Source organism: Acinonyx jubatus, chromosome A2 (genome assembly GCF_027475565.1).
Source record: "Acinonyx jubatus isolate Ajub_Pintada_27869175 chromosome A2, VMU_Ajub_asm_v1.0, whole genome shotgun sequence".
NCBI lineage: Eukaryota > Metazoa > Chordata > Mammalia > Carnivora > Felidae > Acinonyx > Acinonyx jubatus.
Window position 1 is genome coordinate 149,507,878 of NC_069383.1, and position 22,614 is coordinate 149,530,491.

Consider the following 22,614-nt stretch of genomic DNA (forward strand, 5'->3'; position numbering starts at 1 on the left):
GCTCGCATGCAACCAAGTCAAATTCATGGTTCGACCCGAGGCTCCAGGTTTCAGATTTTCTAAGGAAATTTAGGTGGCCTCCCATTAAAGGGTGGTGACCAGGGAGCTGTAGAGTTTCAGACAGGACACCTTTGAAGAGGAATTCTGTTATCTTAGCTCCCTGTTTAGTGTTCCCAAAATCTTTCCCCTTCCACACACCTCTTGACACTTCAGACTCCAATCCCCTCGGTTGTGAGAAGGGGCACCAGCTAATGCAGAAGCTGTTCGGTGCCCCTCAGCACAGGCTTCCACATTCATCGCCAGTCCAATCCTTGAGAGCCCTGTGGGTGGGCGACTCCCTGCCCAAGTAGCTGCGAGGTCGAGTGCACCGGTCTCACTTTAGCGGACTGGATGCTGGGCCTTTCCTGCTTTCCCTCCTGGGTTATTGCCCAGGGGTCGTTTTAGGCTGGAGGTGGCTATAAACCTCCCCTTCCTTATTTTAAGCAGCCAGCCCCAGTCACCTCTGTCAGCCAGAGGACAGGATCTCCCCAAGGCCTCCCTAGGCCACCACGGAATCCCACGACTCCTGAATTCGGGTGGCTGTGTTGGTTACGTGCCCTGAGCCTCATGGATGTCAGGATGGTGGCCCCTACTCCTTCCTGAGCAGGGCCTATCCGTCATAGGAAACCCTTCCAAAGGCCGGTACCAGCCTGCCCACTCCTCCTTTCAGGGTGGGAGGGGATGCATGGGGTGCAGGCGGTTTGGCTGCAGCTGCCCTGCTCTCAACTGCCCCTCAGGTGGGCGGGATGACCTGCTTGCCCTTGGCTTGTGTGGAAATCACGGAAGCAGCCATGGAAGCATGTTAGGAACTCCCTCCGGAGCCTGGAGCATGGGTCTTACGAGGAGACCTTTCTTCCTTTTTCTCAACTAGCAGTGACCTGAGGCCCTCGGTAGCTGGCTTCCCAGGGCCAGTCTGCCTCCAGTCTCCTCTTGATGCCAGTCACAGCAGAAGTCACAAAATGGTCTCAAACCCCAGGCCCCTCAGTGCCAGTTTGAGAGTCTAGGGGCGGTGGGGGGGAGGGGGGGGGGACTACCAAATGTGCCATTCTATGTATTGTTCTCCAGCTAAGAAAGCTCAAGTTTAGAAAGGTAAAAATCGCTCCCTGACACGCACAGCCAGCGAATGGCAAGGTGCAGATGTGAACTCCAGCCTGTGCCTCCAGAGTGCTCGCATCTTCTACAGGAGCATGCTGCCTGCACCTCACATGCTCCTCCCACCTCCCGCGGACCCTCTTCTCTTTCTGGGCCTCTGCCTCCTAGCAACCCAACCGTCTCTCAGGCCCAAGGAGTCAGAGGCGGCACAGTAGTCCAAAGTTGCCTTTAATACGAGATACAAAAATAGAAAAACCAGTTGAGGCTAAGTGAGGGGAGGTGGGGCAGGGAGGTGGGGCAGGGAGGTGGGGCAGGGAGGAGGGCAGGACCACCCCTCACTGCTGACCCCCCCACATCCTGGTCCCCGTCCTGGAGGAAGGCCGGACAAGGGGAGCTGAGTGGTGGCCGGATCTTCTCTGTTCCCCCAGAGCAAGGCAGGCTAAGGCCACCAGTGCCAGGAAGCCCAAGAAAGGAAAAGCACCGAAGCAGATTCCCTGAGCGGCCGGGCTGTGCCGGCACCGCTCACACCACAGAGCAGCCCTCAGCTGGGGGGCGCAGAACCCGGACCACGTCTTCGCGGCCCATGGCAGCCAGGGCGTCCTCTAGCACCCCGAGAGTGGCACCGCTGCCTTCTTTGACAGCCCAGTCCCTCAGCAGGGTGTAGGCTGGCACCTGGTCCTGGGCCATGACCTCCACAGCATCAGTCTGGTAGCCCAGGCGGCCCGCCAGACCCTGCCAGCCCTTGTCAGGTTCGTCTGAGACTTCCAGAAGCCGCTCCACTTCCTCCTGCTGCTGCTGAGGGAGGTGAAGGTAGAGGCGGCAGCCAAGCTCAGGATGTGGCCCTAGGGTGGGAGACGTGAGGGGCACAACAGGGTCAGGTGGGCCGGGTGCTACGGCACAGCCAGGTGTGAAAGTCTGTAGATTGGGAAAGGGGGCTCACCCTGACTCGGGGCGCAGGGCTCCTGACCGCTAGGATTGTCCAGGAAAACAATGCTGTCTCCGTGCCTCTGGTCCCTGTCGAAGGTCCCCAGCTCTGCAGTCCGAGCTTTGGCCAACTGCTGTCTTTGTTTATGGGAGCGCCAGCTGTGGGGAGCAGGGGGGACCCGCCAACCTGTTCCAGCCTTCACTGAGAGGGAGCTAGCTGGGAGTCCAGCTGGGGAGGGTGTGCCACAGGGCAGTGCCCAGACTACTTACCACTTGAAGGCCACGTAGGCGAGCAGACCGAGGACCACAGTGGCCAGGAGGGCACAGTAGACAGGGATAATGCTGCCTGAGGCCCCTGGAGGCTCAGGAGGGAATGGGGAGGAGGTATTGGGGGCCAGGGCTCCCCCTCCCCATACCTCTTCCCTGTCCCTGCCCTGTACCCTCCAGGTCTTATCTGTAGAGGAAAGGACAAACAGGATCAAGGGCAAGGAATCAAGGCTAGGATCCCTGGTAGCCTCACTTAGACTTTGCTGCCCCAAAGGTTTGAAACGACAATCCCTACTACGTAGAGTCAAAAACTCATAGCATGGCATCAGGAGCTGGTTGGCCATCTCTCGCAGCCTCCCCTCTGCTCGCCACTCTTGGACACCTAGCCCTTCCCAGGTGTACCCTTCTCCTAGGTTTCCAGACGTCTGCTCTTGTGGTTGTACCCTCTCCATCTGACACACTGGCAGGTACCGCACCGCCTACTTGGGGAAGACCTCCTTGATCTCTTCCAGTCTCTCCCTTTCCTGGCTCCTGTTCTACTTCCTCTGTCTACTGGGGCATTAGACTGTGTGTCCTGTCTCTCCCACCAAGTCCGGGAGAGCAAATGGATTCATGGTGGTCCCGACGGGGGCTTTTCTGCACACGAGACCTTGTAGATTTGTACAAAATAAAGCTGAGCTGGAAGGCAAGTAAATGCTACTGCTCACTTCTGCCTGGACGCCAGTTATTTCCACAATCCGGTGCAGGCAAGGCACAAGATACAGGGACTCCAGAACTTGTAACTGGACTTGTGTGTGACCTACCCGCCTACCCAGTGCCCCCAAACTTCGATTGACAGTTACCTACCCACGTGGAGCTTACCTTCCCTGTGGCTGGAGTTGTGAAGCATGGCTCTGCTGGCTAGCAGTGCTCCCATGGACTGCATCTCTTGGAGAAGATGTTGGAGTGTCATTCCAACACTCAGGCAAAGGAGCTGGGACACTTCTCGGAGTCCAAAAGGGGCTATGTGTAGCGAGACGGGAGAAATTCCTCAGGCCTGATGTCAGGAGTCCCCTGGTAGACTCTGTCCCCCTCTCTTGGCTCACTGCATCCTGATTCACCCCAGGGCTGGTTACCACCGCCCCCTCCACTTCCCCACTTACCAACCTGGACCAGTTTCCGCTGGTGTCAGATGGGGGTGGGGCTGACAGAGCTAAGCCCCCACTGGCCAAAGCTAGAGGAGCCGGCAGCTCAGGATGGAGGAGAGCAGGCTGGAAACTTCCCTATCTCAAAGACCTTAGCAACCCCCCTGGTCTGAGTCCAGGGATGGTACTGGAGGACGAGCAACTCCCATCCCCACTTCAGCCAGAGCCAGACCAGAGGCCTACTTGGTGGGAATCTCCCCCAGACTTCTCAGCATGAGCCTGGGAACCCCACACCCTAAGTCTCTAAAACAGGGCTCCCTGGAGCGACTGTGGCCCCACTTCTCCAGGATCGGTATTTAGCCCTCACTTCCTGCTCAGAAACTGGACAGGAAGGTTCCTTGGTGGGTTCAGCAAGGGCAGAGTATATGGGCTCAGAGGCCCCCTTGTCCTTGCTCATCTGGGAATTGAGAGGCCTTTGAGGCTAGAAACCTCAAAGCCAGGACTACTCAGTCCCAGGACCCATGTAGACCACGGGGCGGATCCTGCTGGGACCCGCTTCCTAAGGTCTGGGTAAGAGAAGCCTCCTCTGGGCTGAGGAGGGATGTTGTCCGGAAGGCACGGACAAGAAACCTGGGGGAAGGCCCTCTAACTCCCCGACATCCACCACCACATCCGGCCTTGTCTCCAAACTCACTTCCCCACCCAGTGTGCAAGTGGGTCTGGGATAGAGACGGCGGTGGCCCTTGCCACATGTGGGGCTTGTACAACTGGGTCGCTTACCATATAAGGGGCCCTTCCCGGATCCTGGTTGGCAGGTGGGCCCGTGACTAGAGCGCCTAGCCACAGCCAGGCCCGTGTCTGCCCGACCCCCCCCCCCCCCCCTGCCCGCGCTGCTGCGGGGCTGGAGCTTCTTCTCCCTAATCCCCACCTCCACACACACACACACACACACACACACACACACACGTGCGCGCGCGCATCTCCAGACCACAAAATACGCCCGTACATGCCCACACGGACGACGGGCGACATCCGCAGGATCACGGGCCTCGAGGTGGGGGAACAGAAAAGCAGCCCTCGGTTCTACCGGTCCAGGGAGACCGGGGCTCTGTCCCCTCCCCTCTCCTGACCTGGAGCGGCCGTCCCTCGGAGGCTCCCGGGATCCACTCGGTCTGGCGGGGCTCGGAGCTCCGCGCTGCCAGGCTACCATGGGCTAGCCAGGACGGCTGCGTGGAGACCCTGGGGAGGCCAGCTCCGGCGCGAGGCGGGCGGTCCCGCGGAGGAGCCGCCTAGGCCCGAGCGCGGGGGCGCGCGGGGCGTGGCCGCCCTTAGCCCCGCCCCGCGCAGGGACGCGCACACGTGCGGAGGTGTTGCGGGAGCGCGCTGAGAGCTGGGAGCCATCCGCAGGGGAGAAAAGGTGGCTGAGGCCCACAGGGACCGGAACGGCGCGGCTGGAGAAACGGAGGCCAAGCGGAGGGAACGAGTCGCCCTGGTGGGCTTACGGGCCAGGGGGACACGAGGCCCGGACGGTGGCCTAGGCAGGCGGAGACGCCGCGCGCATGCATACTCGGAGGCGAAGCAGCTACAAAACCAGGCCAGGTTTATTGCCGAGACCGGGAGAGCGAGGGGCCGCCTTTAGAGATTAAGGCCACAGTCCGGTCCCCGTGCTCTGCCGGGACGGGGGGCTGGGGAGCCTGGGCTCCCGCCCCACACTGTGCAAAAAAGTGCTGTGTTGCCGCTGAGGCCAGTGCCAGGCTCCGGACGGCCCCTCTGCCGGCGAGGGGCGGGACTTCCTGGAGTGAATCGCCCACCAATCCCTGAGCTGGGCGGGGGTGGGGTCCCGCCCACCCCCGGAGCCGGGCCGACCCCCCGGCCGCAGCCTCTTGGTCTCCTCCTCCTCCGGGTTCCCGCCGACTCCTGGGCGGGGCCTCCAAGGGCGGGGCCCGCCGGGGGAGGAGCCTGCGTGACGGCTGTCAGCGCGCGTCTCCAGGGTTGTACTCTGTCTCCCCTGAGGACACCTGGGAGATGCGCCTGGAGGACCGCCACAGCTTCCGCGCGAACTGGCTGCTGCGCGCCTGGGGGAAGTAAGATCGGGGAGAAGTGGGCCAGGACTGTCGGCCCCCCACCCCGATCGAGGCCCGCCCTGCCCTTATCCTCACCTCAGAGGGCTGCCCCGCGCCCACCACGATAAGCTTGCCGTCCTCCAGGCCCACGAGCACATGGCTGCGCTCCTTGGTCACAGCCACACTTCGGATGGGCACCTTCATGGGTAGAGGAGGCGCAGCTGGGAGCAGTCTGCAGGGAGGGAGGGATATGCTCTCAAGTGCAAGTTAGCTTTGTGTCTCTTCATTCTCCCAGGTACCTTCTCTGCCCACTGTGGGACAGGAGACAGCCATGAAGAATGTGCCCACAGACAGGTAAGGGGCTGTGGGTGCACACCAGAGAGGGGTGGGGGTGGGCTGGGGGATAGCACCTCTTGGGTGTCTTCTTACAGTGACTACCACCCTGAGGACCCGTGAACTCATAAACAGTGGCACTCACTTGTTCAGGTGGAGGATGTGCAGGGCACACTGTGCTGTGCCCAGCAGAACAAAGTCCTCTGTCACTGCCAGGGCTGTGGGCTGCTCTACCAGGGGCAGCGAAACCCGCAACTTCCCATTCACTGAGTACAGGTGCAAGGAGTAGGTGACCTGGAAGAAGCAAGAGGTGTCAGCAAGGACAGAACACCAACTACCCCTTTCTTGTCTGAGCACCCCTTTTCCATACCTGAGCCCCGACACGTTCCCACGCCGAGCTCTGTACCACAATCTGGCCCTCTGACCCCAGCACCAGGTGGGACACAGGTCCGGGTAACGTGGCCCCTGGGGGCTGTAGTGCTGCCACAAATTGGCCGCGGCGTACAGTGTGGATGATCACAGTTCCATCCTGCAGGAAGGCAGCTTAGGGTGCTGGGCAGGGGTCTCTAATCTCCAGGGGCATTGCCTAGCAAACTTGGCCTCCCCTGGGCACAGGCGCACACGCACCTCAGATCCAGACACAGCCATGTCGAGTTCAGTGCTGATGGCCACACAGCTCACTGCAGCCTCATGCCCGTAGAGGACCTGCACGGGCTTTGATGCCAGTCCCACCGAGAGACCGCCCTGTAGGGAGCCAGGGCTGGCTCAGAACTGGGGACATCTCACTACCCTGGCCCCTGAGTGAGAAGGCTAAGGCTCAGGAAAGTGATGGCCTCGTCCAAAGCCAGAGAGCTGGAGGGTCGTGGAGCCCCAGCCTTGCTCACGGTAGCAGAGAGAAGGGCAGGTCTGGACTTACGGGGGCCCCACGGGGCTGCCCACCCAGCATACCTCCTGCAGGAGCCGCCACACCATGCACGTGGTATCCCGGGAGCCTGAGATGAGGTAGATGCCGCAGGTGTCCAATGCAAGGCAGGTCACTACATCTGCATGGGGAGGGGAGGGTACGAATGGAACAGAGTAGTCACACCCCCCCTGGCCAGCTACCCCCACCCGCACCACCCCACCTCCAAGGCTGCCCATACCAAGGTGGCGGTTGAGTTGCTTCAACAGCTTGCCCCGGGATAGTGAGGTCACTCGCAGACTGCCATCCCAGTGGCCACCACTGAACAGCAGCTTTCCGTCGGGGGTCACTGCCAGGGCTTGCCCACTCACACCACTGCCTGGCACCCACGGGCCACTCAGCAGTCGCTGCATCCTGACCCAGTGAGGGGGATGACAGGTGAGGCCAGGCCAAGAAGACCCAGGCCCTCAGACCCCGCCACCGGCCCACGCTCTGGCTGGGTGGGAAGACGAGTCAGGGGACAGGGTATTTAGAGCCCACCCCTGCCCACATCCCTGTGTCCTACTTGGGGTGGCCTATGGTGGGGTCTTTGCTGAAGCTGAAGTAGTTGTTTATGTTACGGTCGTAGGGCAACCAGCTGTGGGTGCCCAGCAGCCCACTGGCACTCACGGTCACCTGTGGGCAAGAGGGGGCAGAGGTGGGTGTGGGGCGGAGTCAGTGAGGGGTGCAGCTAAGATGGGCTCTGCCTGGTGCACTTACCAACAGGTCTGAGGAGCCCTGGATGATGAAGGAGTGGGACTGCCGGTGGGGAACCAGGGCCAGTACCAGGGGCACGCCATCACTGATGACCTACAGAGTAAGAGTACCAGGCTAGCTATGCTTGCGTGGTCAGCCGGGTGCCCCACTCCCGTACCTACAGCCTGGGCTGCCATTCTTTCCTCTCCTCTCAACCCCCAGTGGCCACAGACTAGGCATCATAGAGGCAGAGGTCCCTCTGAGAAACAGTCAAAGAGAGATCAGTGGGCTTTCAGGAGGGCATCTCAGAAAGTAAGTGAGATGCAGGGACGGACAAGGATGGTCCTTCAGAATCTCAAGCTTGGTCTCAACCTTGGTCCTCCGATCCTGTTACTGTTACTTCATATTCCCAAGCCTGCTGGCAGCAGGAGAGGATAAACTAAAAACGTCGGGCCGGGAGGCATTCTGATGTAAGCATGAAGGTGAGGAAAGAAACATCCAAGGCCAAGACCCTTACTTCTGGTCTCCCTAAGGTTTTCAGAGACGGTTAGGCGAGTCAACACCTTGTCCAGGCCTTGGCAGAGAAGGTGCCCCACTCCCACTCCCACATTCCTTTCCTGTTACCTCTTTTCCAAAGGTGTCTGACACCAGTGGTCTTGATGTAGGTTTTCCATCTGCCCCAAGAAGTTTGTAAGGACAGTGGAGTTAAACCCATTTCACAGAGTAGGAAGATGAAGCCCTGCCTCCCCTCACCTCCGCAAAGAAGGCCTTGAGCTGGTCCAGGTGCTGGAATATGCTAGGTGAGTTAGTGTCCAGACGTGCAAGGCGTTGGGCTGCTTCCTCGGCTGATAGCCGAGCTGGATGTGGCTCCTGTGGACAAGTGGCTGGTCAGTACCATGGCATGAGCATCCTTGACCATTATCTTTTTTTTTTTTTTTTTAATGTTTATTTATTTTTGAGAGAGACAGACCATGAGCAGGGGAGGGGTAGAGAGAGAGGGGGACACAGAACAGCCTGAACAGGCTCCAGGCTCCAAGCCTTAAGCACAGAGCCTGATGTGAGACTTGAACTCACGAACCATGAGATCACGACCTGAGCTGAACTCGGATGCTTAACCGACTGAGCCACCCAGGCGCCCCTCTTTTTTTTTTTTTTTTTTTTAAGTTTATTTATTTAGTTTGAGAGAGAGAATGAGAGAAACATTGTGTGCACGTGTTCAAGTGAAAGAGGGGCAGAGAGAGAGAGAGAGAGAGAATTCCAGGCTGGTTCCGCACTGCCAGTGCAGAGCCAGACATGGGACTCGAACTCATGAACCATGAGAGCCGAAGTCGGACGCTTAACTGACTGAGCCACCCAGGCACCCCATATCTGACCATTAATCTCCAAGCTGGCCTTACCTTTAGCAGCTGACAGGGAGTCTGCCCAAAATTACTGATAATGCCCTCCAGAGCCTTCCGTTCCCGCTCATCCGCCACGTGGTCCAGGTCCACAGCCCCTGGGTAGGTAGGCAGAGCAGTCAGGGCTCCCTCTCTGCCCTCTGCCCTCAGCCCTCCTCTCCTGTGCCCCAGCCCCCACTTGAGTCCAGCGCATGCCCACCCTCATAGGTGCAGTAATAGAAGACATTGAGGGCCTCCTCCGCGGCCGGTCCCCGCTGCTTGTAGCCAAAGATGAGGTCAATCCACTCGTGCAGGTGGGCAGACACATACTCCGACTCCTGGGGGCGGGGATGGGGCCAGTCAGTCCAGGGACGGCTGACCCCCCACCCCCACCCCTGACCCTCAACCCTGGCTGTCCGCCTGTGTTCCTCTCCTCACCAGAGCCTGGCGGTGCTGCTGGATGAAGTCCTCAGGAGAGCTGGCCCATGGCGGCAGCACCACATCGCCCACCTTCTCGTTGGTCAGCTGGAGGCAGCCCAGGTCGAAGCCTGGCAGGGAGGTCAGCTGTCTCACGGTCACCTGCTCCCTGGCCACCCCCAGCCTGCGTGCTCCGTGCCCAGGCCTCCCGGCCCCGCACCAGCTCTTACCGTTCTGGTTCTCCAGGAAGTCGGGGAAGTAGAAGAACTCTGGGATGAGCTCCTTCACGTCGGCGGGGCTCTCCAGGCGGGCCTGCCAGGCTGCCGCCACTGAGTGGAACTGCCGGTCGGAGCAGTCAAAGCTGGGGGAGGGGCACAGGCCAAAGTGAGGTGGGGAGGGTGGGGACAGGGAGGGCGAGCGTGAAGCTGGGGAAAGGAAGGGAGCCGAAGGGCCCAGGATACCTGGAGGACCTGCCTCTTCCCCCCTTCTGCAGCAAGCCACCCTCACCCCTACCACCTGCCGGCCACCCCCCGGGCCGCACCGGCCACTCTGCAGCTGGACGTGCAGGGAGGTGAAGGGTTCCACGCGGATGAGGTAGTGCATCACGCCCGCCGCATTGGAATAGTGGGTGCCGTAGTGGAACTTGTCGATGGTGCCCGCAGGGTCCTCGAAGCTCTCGTACCTGCAGCCGAGGGTAGCGGGAGAGTCAGCAGAAGCCCTGCCCTGGCCCATCCCAGCCCCCAAGCCCGGTCTTGCCCACACGCTCACTTCTCCCTCACGAGCTGGGCATGCTTGGGGTTCACCACACCGATGGGCTTGGACAGGTCCCGGAAGACGGCCGGGTTGCTGAGGTCCAAAGTTGGGGACACGTAGTCCTGCAGGACCCAGGGGAACTGGCCGCCCACCCAGGGAAGGAGCTGCATGAGGGTCCTGATGGCCTATCTGCCCAGCCTGCCCCACCCTCACCCTCAGGAAGATGGGCAGAGCCCCCAGGTAGGGGCACACCACTTAGAGGGACCCCAGGGAAGCAGGACAGACAGTCCATAAACAGGATTCCCTTCAGGGAGAAGAGAGGCCAGCGGGGGAGGGTGGAGAGTGGGTGTGGGTATGTCGGGAGGAGGGGCAGGGAACAGAAGCCAGCTGTCAGGCGGCACCCCACCCCCCGCCCCGCCCCCACAGCACCTACACTGGGGCAAACCAGGGCTGGCAGACCAGAGGGGTAGGGGTGGAGGTAAGGAGTGGACCCTCACCACAGGGTACTGAGACAGGTCGTTGTAGGTCCGCCCTGCAATGGTGTTGAGTTGCATCAAGTATTCGAAGTTGGATATCTCACGCTGTACCCATTTCTGGGGGGCAGGGGCAGGCAAGAGGTGAGCCAGCTGGGCTGTCCGGCTCTCCTCCCAACCGCAGGGCTCTGACCTTGCCCGCCCCCCACACTTGAAGCCTCTCACCTGGGTGAGGCCAGAGGCACGCAGCATCTCCTGGGGGGAGCGGCTGCTTAGGTAGCCTTGGGCTGGGGGGCGCAGGCGCTGGAGCCACGAGTACACCTGATTCCGTACCTGGGTGTGGGGTGGGATGAGGCAGGGTTGGGGCCTGGGGGCCTGCCAAGGAGATGAGGCTGTGGTCCCGCCCACCTTGCACGGGAAGTTGAGGAAGTAGTTGGCCTGATCGATGAAGAAGAGCTCAAGGGCTGAGCGGCGCAGGTTGAAACGCCGCAGGTGGACTTCACGCAGCTGGGCGAGTGGGCGCCGGAAGTCGTGGCCGATGCCTGTGCAGACAGACATCAGGGGCAGGAGTCACTCACCCTTGCCCCGCCAGAGGCAAGCCATCCCCTGACGCCCTTCTAACCAGCTCCAATAGGACACACCCTCCTCAGTTTCCACACGCTCTGCGCTGCCATCGTAGAAGTACACGTGCTGCGTGGTGATCTCCAGCAGCCCTGGGATTACAGCCACCACTGTGACCAGCTGGCACTCCGCTGACAGCACCAGCTTCTCATGCTGCTCGTCCAGTTCTGCTGCCTGCATCCTGGGGGCCAGCACCTGGTTCAGGCTCAAGGCTCTAGGACCACCCCCCCCCCCTTCCGAATAAGCCCAAGGACCAGACTCTCCAAGTGCTGCCACGTCATGAGGAACGTACTCTCATGCTTCCCAGAGGAGAGGGAGGAACTGTCCCGGGTCCAGTGCCCACTGACCCCAGTCCCCACCCCAAACCAGAGCCCCTAAATGTCTGGCCATGACACCAACTCCCACCCCTGGCTCCCCCTGTTCTGGGGGCCCCCATGCTGGTCTGGTTTGTGTGTCTCAGTCCTGCCCGGGGGTGTCTAGTTACGAAAGAGTCACTCTCGATTCTTCTAGACAGCTCTCCCCAACCCCCCACCTGATTTTGGACAGCCCGTTCGGGGTGTTTAGTCCTGGCACAGACCCCTACCCCCACTCCTGGTCAGCTCTCTCCAAGCCCCACTCACGCGGTCTCCAGCGCGGCCAGCTCATCTTCGCCGAGCTGGTCTTCCGGAAGCTCCTCTGGCAGCGTGCTGACTTTGGCCTCCTTGGTGACCGCTAGAGGTAGCGAGGCCTCCTCGGTAGGTGTCAGGGGGGCCTCACCTGCAACAGGCCCAAGGGTGCTCAGCAAGAGCTGGGCGGGGCAGGGCTTTTGAGGTTGAGCAGATCCAGCTCAGGACACCCTCTCTCACCCAAGTTGTCCCGCAGGGCGCTAGCTTCCAAATGAGGGTTGAAGTGATGGTTGGGCACTAGCTTCAGACGCATGCGCGAGTATGTCTCGGCACTGGACAACTTCCAGCGGGGAAGCGGTGGGTCCCTGCAGATACGTCCCGGATGGTGGTCATGGGTGCGCACAGAAGTCTGTAGAAGTCCCTATTCCTCCCAGGCCTCACCCCAAACGCAGTCTCGCTGTCCAGGTCCTTCCCGGAGCCCCGCCCCGCCCCTCCCGGCCTCCACCCGAGCCCCGCCCACCTAAGGGCCCAGGCCCCACAGGGGCTGGAGAGCTGACGCCACAGCGCCCCCCAGTGGAGCAGAGCCGTGGAGTGCTGCGCTGCCTGCTGCTTCAGTGCCGCCGCGTAACGCAGCCCTTCCAGGCGTGCCCGTCTCTGTGCTGGTTCCAGCACCAGCTCCTGGGGAGTGGGGGTGGAGGAATGGGTCAGTCCCGCCGGCGGCTTCCTGTCCCGTCAGGTTTCTTCACGCTGTCCCACCAGCTATCCTCTGGGCACAGGAGTGGAGCAGCTCCCCACCCCCGCCCCGGGCTGCACACCTGGAAAGCCCGACGACTATGTGCCCGCTCCCTCTGGCGCCGCTGTCCACTACTCATGAGCGTGTCGTAGCAGGCATTCCAGAAGCCCGACATGAGGTCGTGGCTCTTCGCGTAGGTGTCCATTTCGAACTGTGACATGGTGGGCTGCACCTGAAGGATTGGGCAGGGAGAGGACACCAGTGCTCTACGTGGGTTCCCAGCCCCCCATTTCTCTTCCCTGGCCCCCACCTCCAAATACCTGCTTGTCGATGAAGTGGCGCCATTCAGGTGTGGCACAAAAGGCCTGAAAGTCCTCGAAGAAGGTGGGGCTGCCGTTGGTGGGCGGCAGGGAAGGCAGCCCCCACTGGAGCCCCAGCGGCCCATAGGCACGGTCCAGCAGCGTGCGCACCAGTGGCACCAGCCACGAGCAGCGTTCTGTGCCTGCGGCAGCTGCAGCTGCAGCTGAGGGCTCCCTTTCCTCGGTGGGCGTTTCTGAGGTGGGCGTGTTGAGCGCCCGAGCCAGCGCCGACTCCAGCTTGGAGAGCACGTAGCAGGCCTCCTCGCGCCGCATGGGCACCGCTGTCTGCAGGAGCGAGTGCAGCTTCACATAGGCCTGGGCGTGCAGCTGTGGGCGGCAGCAGGTGTGGGTGGCGTCCAGGCACACCCCGGGTTCCCTACGCCTGCCGCTGCCAGACCCCAACCCACCCCGTGCTCACCTGCGGGTCCTCCAGCAGGATGTAGCCAAGCACCAGGCGCAGGCCAATCTGTGCCATCTCTCGCAGATCTGCTGTGCCATTGGCCAGGTGTGGCCAGGCTCCCATGCGATCCAGCAGGTTGCACACGCCTTCAAAGAGCTACAGCCCAACACATTCCAGGCAGCCGCCACCAGAGGAGGCCAGAAGCCCACCGGGAGGGAGCAAGGTAGGGCTTAAGTCTGGGGGCCAGGTAGGGTTTGCACACACAGACACCATTCTGACGCACCCGTGAGTGCACATGTGCACTCGCCCACCTCCCACGCCAGATGCCTGCAGGCTCCTGTGAACACGCGGACTCATGTGGCCCTCACAGGCCCCTGAGCTGTCGCACCTTCTCACTCCACAGCTCCTGATTACCATGACCCTCGGCGCACAGGAAGTCCTGCAGCAGGCGCAGCAGCCAAAGCGCCTGCTGGGTGAGGCTGGCCAGGACCCCAGCAGGGGCCTCTTTGATGTCGGTCAGGGCTGACTCCAGCATCATCTCCAGGAGGCTGGGGGTGGGCAAGGGACTCAGGTGTCCGCCTGGCTGTCTTCCTTCCCCTCAGGCGTCCCAGAGGCCCCTCGCCCTGCCAAGCTGTCTCCTCACCTGCGCTTGATGCAGTCTGGCGGGCGCACCAGCGTGGCTGAGGCGCCCAGCTGGGTGAGCACCGAGAAGACCTGGCCACGCTCCCGCCAGGCGGCCTCATCGCTGCCTTCCACGCCCCGCCACGCCACCGAGAACAGCACGTTGGTGAGCAGGTTGCACAACTCCTCCTCAGGGGTTTGCTGTGGGCACAAAAGGATGTGGGGGTGTGGGCGGGGGTGGGAGGGAGGCGCTGGCTCCTACACTATCCCTGCTGAGCACCCCTTGCCTTGCCGACCACTAGTAGGGACAGCTGGAGGCAGAGCATTCAGCCAGCAGACACCCTGGGGCCTGGAAGAATGGCGCAGGGGCCTTAGCCACTACCTGAATATTCTAGACAGAATCCTGGGGTTTCAAGGACTCCTAAGAACAGATGAGCTGGCTCACAAATTGCCCCACAGCAATCTCAGGCCCAAGAACCATACTGGAATTCTCTGGAGGAATGCCATAGAATAAGCAGAGACCCATGCCCAAACCTGGAAACACAAGGCAGATTCCTTAGAACTATAATGCCCACAGGCCCTGTGAAGTGTCTGCCCTACAGGCTCTCTTGAGGACTTTCCAAAGCCTGGCTGGTGCCTCCACTCTGGCTCAGCATCGTCTGTCCCGTTCTAGGACCCCCTACCCCGGGAACACAACTGCAGATGACAGCAATGAGGCCGCAGCACCAGGGCTGACCAGCACCTATAGCCCTGATGTCAGACAAGACCCCACCTCTGGAAAGTCTATACTGCCTGCCCTGTGTCCCAGAGGTGTCCCTTAGAGTGCCGCAGTGGCAGAGAGCAGACCCGCCTCACCTGTGGATTACTGGTATTTGAGGTATCATCCCCACTGATGGCGGGTTCTGGGAGGCTGCCGTCCTCCAGCACGTTGGAGAGACTAGAGCTATGGCGGCCATGGGCCACAGGGAAGGGCCGGGGCCCATCCAGTGGGGAAGGTGTGCCAGGCTGGCTGGCCGGAGTAAGAGTCCCACTGCCACTGCCACTGCCCGCATTGTTGCACGAACCCACGCTGGCCCGTTCCAGGCCCAGGTCAAAGGGTGTACAAAATGGAGAGAGAGCGTGGTAAAAGCTGTCAGGGTCGGGGCTGGGGGTTTCCGAGGGCAGGAAGACATCTGAAGACTCAGGTGATTCGGTGGGTGGCTTGCATAAGGCTGGTTCTGGGGATGTGGGTGTCTCTGGGGGAAAGGGCAGGGGACTGCCAGCTGTGGCAGCCTCCAGGACGTACAGCCGGGTCAGCACGTCCTGCCAGCCGGCCTGCCGGGCCAGCAGCTGCACTACGTCTGGCTGTCCATGGATGAGGTGGAAAAGCTGCCGGGCCAGGGCACAACAAGTGAGAGACTCATCCAGCAGTCTGCCCCCCCAGACTCCCGTCCTAGGGCCTTCGCAGGGGGGAGGCCTCCAGAGAGCGCTCCTCACAGGAAGGTAAAGCGAAGCCCCCAGGGTAGAAGCCCCCTCTTCCGCAAGCTTTTACTTCCCATACTTACCTGGCGACAAACGTCCAGGCGGACGCCGAGGTCAGCCTGGAGGGACAGCTGCACCACAGCCAACAGATCTGAGAGGTTCAGGCAATCTGGGAAGATGGCCAGAGAGACTCTGAGGGACTGACCCCAGGAAGGCTCTGAGGGATTGACCCCAGCCCTGCTGGCCCAGCCTTGACCCCTGTACCAACACCTTTCCTATGTCCACCTGCCCTGTTTCCTGAATCCATCACACCCTTCCGCCTGGCCTGCCTCTTGGCCCCAACTGAGATATATACCTGCCCCCAGGAATAGCTTGTAGAGGCCCTGGCAGAGCTGGGGCGAAGCAGCCCCCTCCGGCAGGCAGGCGATGAGACCCTGGAGACCGTATTCTCGCAGCCGGAGCCGCTGGCGACTCCGTTCAGGTAAGCGCTCGTTCTGCTGCAATCTGCGCAGGATCTGGGGCCGGGGTTGGGGGGGGCAGTTAAGCGTCACAAGGGGTTTGTTATCACTGGGGAAGGAGTTACTGGAGGAGGGGAAGTCACACCTCCCTGGCCCTCAGGCAGGGGCCATGTCAAATGGATGCTAGGGGGGTGGGCTGGGTGTACCTTGCAGACTCGGTCGGGCAGCAGGGGCAGTGACCTTGGCTGCACCAGCAGTGCCAGCAAAACCTCAAGGTTCCCCTGCTCCAACAGGAAGACAGCCAGAGCCTCCTGTGCTGGTGAGCCCTGCAGCAGTGCCAGCAGCAGGTCCAGAGCACCCGCCACCTGGGGACACAGCAAGTGACACAAAGCCTCATTCTGGGCCGGCCGCTCCCCACAACACGGTCCACACTCCACCCCGCACCTAAGTCTCACCCTCAACAGCCTCCAGCCTACCTGGCCATCATCGCCTGTAGCCGCCAGAAAGCTCAGCGTGACCTGCAAGTGATCAGTGGCGGAGCTCCGGACCAGGAACTCCCGCACCAGGCCGAGGAGTGAGGTCTGCACTGTGCGCACGTCGTCAGCCGCTAGGGGGTGCTCCCGCTGTGGGCTGGGCCGGTCCCGGCAAGCGCAGCCACCCAGGGCCAGGAGAAGGCAGGGCAGTGGAGGGGAGAGAACAGGGAGGGCAGTGGGCAGGTGAGCTGGAGGGGGTGGGGGGGAGGGTCGACCCCATCCGCAAGGCCAGAGGCAGCTGTGTCAGCCCCGCAGCCTCACCTGTAATGGGTGCGCAGCGCATCCAGGATGAACTGAACCCCATACTTCTTCCGCAGCTTCTGTCTGTGCTCCCGGATGATGCTAGACATGTACTGGATGTGGCCTGAGCGGGCATCACCAGAGGCCTCAGGCCACCAGGCTGAGCTGAGCCCCTTCAGCTATCCCTCCAGGACAGGGCCATGTTCCCCTCACATGCCCCGGGGGAAGACAGGTCCCCTCAAGTCACCCGAAGCGGGGCTAGAGCTTCTCAGAACCTCTACCCCCACCCTGCCCGGTGGCGTCCCTCATCCAAGGCCCCACACCTACCCAGGCGCACGGCAAAGTCACTGGGGCTCCACAGGTGGAAGTTGAAGAGCAAATGCTGGTAGAGCAAGTACAGGAGGGGCCCACTGCCCTCCGCTGCCACCTGCTCCATCAGCAGCTGGGCAGACATGAGCACATTCATGTCCATGGCCCAGCTGGGGACCTGGGGTGGAAGGAGCCAGGGTGAGGTGGCAGGCCCTGGCTGCGTGCTACTGAGCCTCCCGGTACCCACCCTGCCCTGCACAGGCAGATGGACACGAGCATCCTGCCTACTCGGAACCCTTTGCTGGCTCCCCGCTGCCTGAGGCGCAAGGCCCCCAGCCTGCTATGCAGGTCTCCAGCCCCAGCAGGTGCTGACGCTTCCACCAGACCATCAGCCAAATCCTGCCACGCCTGGCAAGGCCCCACTCAGACGCCACCACCTTTCCCAGGAGGCTCTCCTCAACAGACTCAGCTTCCCCTTCCTAGTCCCCCCACCCCGTCCACTTGGTCAGACAGGGCAGCCCCCTCCCCGCCTGCCCCACCTTGCGCAGCAGGGCCCCGATGATGGCAGGCCCCTGGCACTGCACCAGGCTCTCCTGGTTCACCATGTGGCCCTGCAGGAAGTTCCGCAGCATCAGCAGAAAGGCGGCCACTGCATTCCTCTCCATGCGCTCTTCTACCCGCCACCAGGAAGGGGACAGATGTGTGTCAAGGGCCTGCCAGCGGTCAAGCACTCTGGCCTCCTTGTCATGGCAAGATTTCCTCGCCACCCCAACCTAGGCACCAGGGCCGCTTACCGGAGGACTTGCCCAGTGGGAGAAGCAGGCCCTGGGTGTTGTGGCCAGAGGTCAGTTCGGGCCCCACGAGGTCATGTGTCTCGGCTGGACCCGCCTCGGCCTCTTGGGGCTGTGAGGCCACTCGCTCCAGCAGGGGCAGCAGGGCAGCCATGCCTCCCACGCAAGTCACCACGTCCTAGGGGAAGTGCTGGCCGTGTGAGGGCAGCTGCCTGTTGCTTCCTGCCCCGTTCCACCCCAGCAGACCTTCCAGTCTGGGAACCTGGGTCCAGGGGAGTTTTGTTCTCTACAGCTTGTCTCCCAGAGACCTCCCAGCCCACCCTGCACACACACACACGTGCCTGTGTTTACACTCCCTGCACACACTGCCCACATGGGCACACACACCTTCACGTCCCAGGTCTCCACCCTGTGGCCTGTCAGGCGGCCATCCAGCCTGTGGCCAGGAGACAGGTCCAGGCAGATGTTGTTCTTACAGGCCTGCAGGCAGGCGGCAAGGGTCAGTTGAGAGAGGAGGCGGCACACAGAGTGTGGGAGCCACGGGGGGACGGCGGCAGGGGCGAGCCAGTTGCCTCCCACCCAGTACCTGAGGTGAGTAATGGAGGAGCAGCTTGGTGCTGAGCTCGTGTAGTTCCCCCTCGGGCTTGAAGGGTGCCATCTCATTGGGCCCTGGGGGGTGGGCAGGGGGTTTCAGGCCTGGCTGGGCCTCTGGCCAAACCCCATCCAGAGCCCGCCTCTTCTCTGTCCGATCAGAGGACATGTATGCCTAGGGACACCTTCTCCCTCCCCTCCTGGACCCCTAGTTTCTGGCCAGGGCACTTCATGAGCCCCAACCAGCCGTGTCTGGGGTGGGGCTGGGCCGGTGCGTGGCAGGTGATACATACCCAAGGTGCTCAGGGCCCGCAGGGCCGCTGCCTGCAGGGCTTCGTGGAAGATGACCACGGCTCCCAGCTCACCCTCCAGAGACGTGGGGCTGCCCCACCGAGTGTCCTGTGTGCCTGCAAGGGTGGAGCTGATGCTGCCCTCCTGCAGGGGGGCCACCAGCCCCGACCCCCAGCCAAGCCCTGCGGTAGCCGGGACCGACTGGGAGCGGGACAGGGAGGGGTGAGCGTGAGCCAGGGCAGCGGGGACTGGTGGCGGAGGCAGCCCCGTGGTGGTGGTCGTTGTGCGGTGCCCAGCGGAGCCGATACAGCAGGAGGAGAAAGGCTGCGGGGCCAGGGTTGGGGGAGTGGTCAGGTCACAGCAGAGCCTGGGGCTCCACCTGCATGCGGTTCCTCACAGTGACCCCCAAGGCTGCACAGACCCCAGAGGCTGAAGTCTGAGGTCTATGTGGGGTGGGGGTGGGGAACACAGGGGCTGCAGGCTTCACCCTATCCAAGACACTCCCGCTACCCAAGGCCTCCCCAAACCCTGCTTGGCACACCTCACTGAGAGAGGGGCAGCGGAGGGGTGCTATCTTGACCAGATGGCCGTCTTTGTAGACATGGACCAGGTTCTGGCTGAAGGGCCGGCGCCCAGGCATATGGACAATGGCTACGCAGTGCTAGAACAGAAGCCACAACATCAAGCCAAGGGCTGGCACTGGGGGCCTCCTCCACCCACTCCCCCTGGACCACACGAGGGTAGAGGCTCACCCAGGCAGAGTCGGCAAAGGACACTTCAGGCAAGCTCATGGTCAAGTACTCCTTCCGGGTGCACACGGCCACCACCAGTGTCCCAGCTGCCGTGAAGAAGGCCTCAAACCCTGAGCCGCTGCTGGTGAAGAAGCTGGGGGGAGGCCAAGCCAGTTATGCCTGCTGCTCTCCTCACCCTGGCCCTGCACCCCGGTCCCTGGAAGTTACCCACCTATACAGCTGCTTCCGCTGGAGTGGCCGTGAGGGGGCCGGGGCAGGTGCTGCAGCCGTGGGGTGCAGACAGAGCCAGGCATGGAAGGTGAAGCCGGGTCCTGGCCATCGCTGCACGGGGGGTACCATAATACCGGCCATGCTGGGCGTGAGGTCAAAGTAGTGCAGGGCTCGTGCAGGGCCCCGGTGCCGGGCCATGCCTGACAATGCACGAATGATGGCACCGGCGTGTCGGGCATTCCCAGCCTCCGCTCCGCCCGGCCCCGAGTCCAGCCCTGGCAGGGGGCGCAGCAGGCAACGAAGCTCCAAGGGCCGCAGAGACACACGGCCCAATGCCTGCAGCAGCGCCAACAGCTGCTCCTGGCAGCGGACCCCCAGGGCGACCCCCGTGCTGAGCGTCTCCAGCAGGTAGCCCACCAGACCCGCCTGCACACACGTGGAGCGGCTGGCGGGGCAGCTGTCGCAGAGCCACCAAAGGCGTTGCGCGAGGAAGAGCCGCAGCTCCGCCGTGGGCAGGGCCGGCAGCCACTGCATCAGCATCAGCACGGGCTGCTCGTTCAGGATCGGTGGCGGTGGACATACGCTGTGGTCCCCCTCCACAGCCTATGGGAAGAGAGAACAGCATAGTTCCTGGGCAACTGGCATGGGACGGGCCACCCTGCCAACAGTGGGACTCCCTGGCCTCAGTGGATTTGCCTTCGGCATGGGAAAGCAACACGTGCTACCCCATCTTGTTCACGGGCAGATCTCAGGTTCAGGAAAGTTCAGGGAAGTTCAGGACGAGCACCGTTAATTCCCGAGCCTTGACTTTTGGTCTGGGTTGGCCTGCCCCAATGGCGTGTTCCCAGGATGATCTTGGGGCTTGCTCACACGTACCAGAATCTTCACCCCAGTGCAACTGACACATGTGCTCAGGCCACAGGTCACACTATGTACTGCCCACAGCCAACACAGTCCCCAAGGTGGAGAGTTCCCCTTCCAGGGAAACCCTCAGTCCTGACCGCCTCTGGGACCCTGACGCCAAAATGCCCCTGCCCTCACCATGTTGAGTAGCTCCTGCAGCAGCCGATGGGTGGGGGGACCTTGGCTCTGCAAAACCTCGTGCAGGTGAGGGTAGCCAATGCGCTCTTTAAACACCTCCTGTGCAGGGTTGTGTGGGGAAAAAGTGAGCATGTGTGTGGGCCCCGGGGCAAACACACCCCACGGAAACCCTGGAGGAAGCGTCATCTTCCAGGGCTCCCCCGCCGGCTCTGCCTCTGGGTCTCAGTGCTAGCAAGGGCAAGGGGCTGTGGGTGGATGTGGGGGCAAGGGTCCCCCTCAGAAGGCTCTAGATGGTGGTTAGCCCACAAGTATCCTCCCTAGTGCTTCCCTGACCCAGGATATCCAGCTGCCAGCACTGACCGATGACCATGTCTGCCCAATGGGCTGAGCTGCACCCCAGAGGGCAAGACGGTCACCTCCCCAGCTCCCTTCCTCTAACAGCCACCAACCAGACTAGTTCTGGGGGCACGAGGTCAGCTTAACTGCCATCCCCCACCCCTACCACAGCCAGAACGCCGTGTCCTCACCTTGGCTGAGGGGGAGCTGCTCATGATGCAGGTAAGTACTCTGACTACGTGCACCGCGATGGCATCTGTGTCCTGGTCCAGTACCTTGGGGTGGGGAGGATCAGTCAGAAGAAGCGGGGGCCAGGGGGTCATAGCTGGCAGCCCCCTGCTCCTGGTGTAGGGCCAGGAGCAGGTGCCCCAAGGCACATAGCTGAGCTGGCTGGAGGCTTTGGGAGTAGAGGTACCAGGCCTCCTCCTCCTTGCTTGAACTGTTATGACCCTCACCCTACCCCAGGGCCCCCTCTGAGGAGCTCGGCAAGGCCCACTTTGACAAAGAAGCCAGGAAGAAACCAAGACCAGGAAGTGCCTCACTGGGACACATCAACAGGGGACCCTCTCGCCATAACTCTTTATCCCCCAGTGTCTGGTAGGCTTACGGGCCCCCACCCATCCCTACCCAAGCTAAACACACATGTGCAGGCAGGCAAGTGCCCCGTCACCCATGATGATTGACAGGGGGTTAGGGAATTTAGGGACCATCAATCACAGGATGTTAGAACCGGAAGAACCTTCGAGACCTTTGAGTCCTACCCTGCCCCTTGCCCCTAGATCCAGGCGGAGACACTGAGGCTCACCCTGGCTGAACCTGACAGCTAGAAGCATGCGCTGCTCACTCGCCCTGCCCTACCCCTGAGGACTGAGGGGTCAGCATGGCTTGGAGAATTTGTCAACAGGGGCCAGGCTGTATTTGGGCCCCATGGGGCCTGACTCCCTAAGTGACTTCACATGACCTTTTTCCCCTCTCTGGGCCTCAATTTTTTTCTCATCTGTGAAAACCGGGGGTCTCACCTGCCTTGCCTGCTTAGTAGATGAATAGATATGCAGGCTCTCAGAAAATAGGCAAGTGTAATGGCCACAGGGGGCTGCCTCGTAAAGACAAAGCTGGGAGACTCTAGAGGTTGGGGCCCAGGTGTTAAACCACCAGAGAGAAGGCTCTCCACACAGAGCCCCTAACTGACAGCTTGCAGCCTCCTACAGCCCTCATGCAAGGTGAGGCAGGCAGCACATCATAAGGGGACAAGGGACTCCCAGTAACCTGCTTAAGGCAGGGACAAGGACCCATGGAAAGAAATGGCCCCATGTGGGGGACCTCCTTTTCTGTGAGTGACTATAGCCAAATCCAGTAGTATCTGGGCCTCAGTCTCCGCTTCTGGGAATGGGGGTAGGTGGTTGAGTTTCGAAGGTTCCTTCCAGCTTGGCAAAGCCAAACTCTAGCTCCCAATACAAATACTAGGCAGGGCACAGAACACTCCTGCCCATTCCCTAGGATAAGGATAGGGAAGGTGGGCAAGATAGCATGGGGGACCCAGCCCTGTCGCTAGGCCGCACCAGACCTTACACATGTCTGCTCATTCCCCCTGCATAGGCAGGAAAGGCTTAGAGAGGGAGCCACAGCGGGTGGGGACCCAGGGAGGTGAGTGCCTGAGCTGGTCAGCCCCAAGGTGGTACCTTCTGGACATCGGGCTCGGTCAGTAACCGGGTAGCCAGGTCACTGTCCCCCTCAGGGGGCGCCCGGGCCTGCAGGTACAGCTGTG

The 22,614-nt window shown here is 61.7% G+C and overlaps 2 protein-coding genes across 12 annotated transcripts in view; both read right to left on the reverse strand.

Annotated features, from left to right (window-relative positions):
* Positions 1-1,456: 1,456 nt before the first annotated feature.
* Positions 1,457-4,885, reverse strand: LOC106969034 (death domain-containing membrane protein NRADD-like). 2 transcript variants are annotated; one of them, XM_027038560.2, is made up of 5 exons: positions 4,577-4,885; positions 3,184-3,324; positions 2,326-2,509; positions 2,072-2,214; positions 1,460-1,973 (listed from the first exon to the last, which is right to left on the reverse strand). In XM_027038560.2, the coding sequence occupies exons 2-5, from the start codon at positions 3,272-3,274 to the stop codon at positions 1,654-1,656; spliced, it is 738 nt and encodes a 245-aa protein (XP_026894361.1). In that variant the 5' UTR covers positions 3,275-3,324; positions 4,577-4,885; the 3' UTR covers positions 1,460-1,653. The 2 variants fall into 2 exon arrangements, with proteins under 2 accessions (XP_053075497.1, XP_026894361.1); XM_053219522.1 differs by lacking the exons at positions 3,184-3,324; positions 4,577-4,885 and having other exon boundaries at positions 1,457-1,973; positions 2,326-3,177.
* Positions 4,886-5,029: 144 nt separating this feature from the next.
* The window catches only part of NBEAL2 (neurobeachin like 2), a 29,786-nt gene continuing 12,201 nt past the window's right edge, over positions 5,030-22,614 (reverse strand). For 4 of the 10 annotated variants that reach the window (XM_053219498.1, XM_053219500.1, XM_053219499.1 and 1 more), the window contains 45 exons: positions 22,529-22,609; positions 21,041-21,124; positions 20,514-20,612; positions 19,474-20,075; positions 19,263-19,395; positions 19,052-19,171; positions 18,513-18,834; positions 18,215-18,297; positions 18,016-18,108; positions 17,632-17,806; positions 17,377-17,510; positions 16,856-17,015; positions 16,550-16,652; positions 16,232-16,385; positions 15,962-16,120; positions 15,653-15,812; positions 15,381-15,466; positions 14,692-15,204; positions 13,859-14,037; positions 13,604-13,763; positions 13,234-13,371; positions 12,777-13,142; positions 12,539-12,688; positions 12,244-12,401; positions 11,964-12,088; positions 11,739-11,874; positions 11,139-11,299; positions 10,723-11,039; positions 10,522-10,617; positions 10,040-10,164; positions 9,813-9,953; positions 9,502-9,632; positions 9,293-9,402; positions 9,075-9,192; positions 8,876-8,973; positions 8,232-8,348; positions 7,503-7,592; positions 7,309-7,418; positions 6,985-7,157; positions 6,791-6,885; positions 6,470-6,586; positions 6,213-6,371; positions 5,988-6,136; positions 5,606-5,741; positions 5,030-5,521 (listed from right to left, as the gene is read on the reverse strand). In XM_053219498.1, coding sequence (XP_053075473.1) covers positions 5,420-5,521; positions 5,606-5,741; positions 5,988-6,136; positions 6,213-6,371; positions 6,470-6,586; positions 6,791-6,885; positions 6,985-7,157; positions 7,309-7,418; positions 7,503-7,592; positions 8,232-8,348; positions 8,876-8,973; positions 9,075-9,192; positions 9,293-9,402; positions 9,502-9,632; positions 9,813-9,953; positions 10,040-10,164; positions 10,522-10,617; positions 10,723-11,039; positions 11,139-11,299; positions 11,739-11,874; positions 11,964-12,088; positions 12,244-12,401; positions 12,539-12,688; positions 12,777-13,142; positions 13,234-13,371; positions 13,604-13,763; positions 13,859-14,037; positions 14,692-15,204; positions 15,381-15,466; positions 15,653-15,812; positions 15,962-16,120; positions 16,232-16,385; positions 16,550-16,652; positions 16,856-17,015; positions 17,377-17,510; positions 17,632-17,806; positions 18,016-18,108; positions 18,215-18,297; positions 18,513-18,834; positions 19,052-19,171; positions 19,263-19,395; positions 19,474-20,075; positions 20,514-20,612; positions 21,041-21,124; positions 22,529-22,609 — 7,218 coding nt within the window. In that variant the 3' untranslated portion in view covers positions 5,030-5,419. Of the gene's footprint in view, positions 5,522-5,605; positions 5,821-5,987; positions 6,137-6,212; positions 6,372-6,469; positions 6,587-6,790; positions 6,886-6,984; positions 7,158-7,308; positions 7,419-7,502; positions 7,593-8,231; positions 8,349-8,875; positions 8,974-9,074; positions 9,193-9,292; positions 9,403-9,501; positions 9,633-9,812; positions 9,954-10,039; positions 10,165-10,521; positions 10,618-10,722; positions 11,040-11,138; positions 11,300-11,738; positions 11,875-11,963; positions 12,089-12,243; positions 12,402-12,538; positions 12,689-12,776; positions 13,143-13,233; positions 13,372-13,603; positions 13,764-13,858; positions 14,038-14,691; positions 15,205-15,380; positions 15,467-15,652; positions 15,813-15,961; positions 16,121-16,231; positions 16,386-16,549; positions 16,653-16,855; positions 17,016-17,376; positions 17,511-17,631; positions 17,807-18,015; positions 18,109-18,214; positions 18,298-18,512; positions 18,835-19,051; positions 19,172-19,262; positions 19,396-19,473; positions 20,076-20,513; positions 20,613-21,040; positions 21,125-22,528; positions 22,610-22,614 lie in introns of those variants that run through there. The other 6 variants (XM_053219502.1, XM_053219504.1, XM_053219501.1 and 3 more) reach the window with 5 other exon arrangements.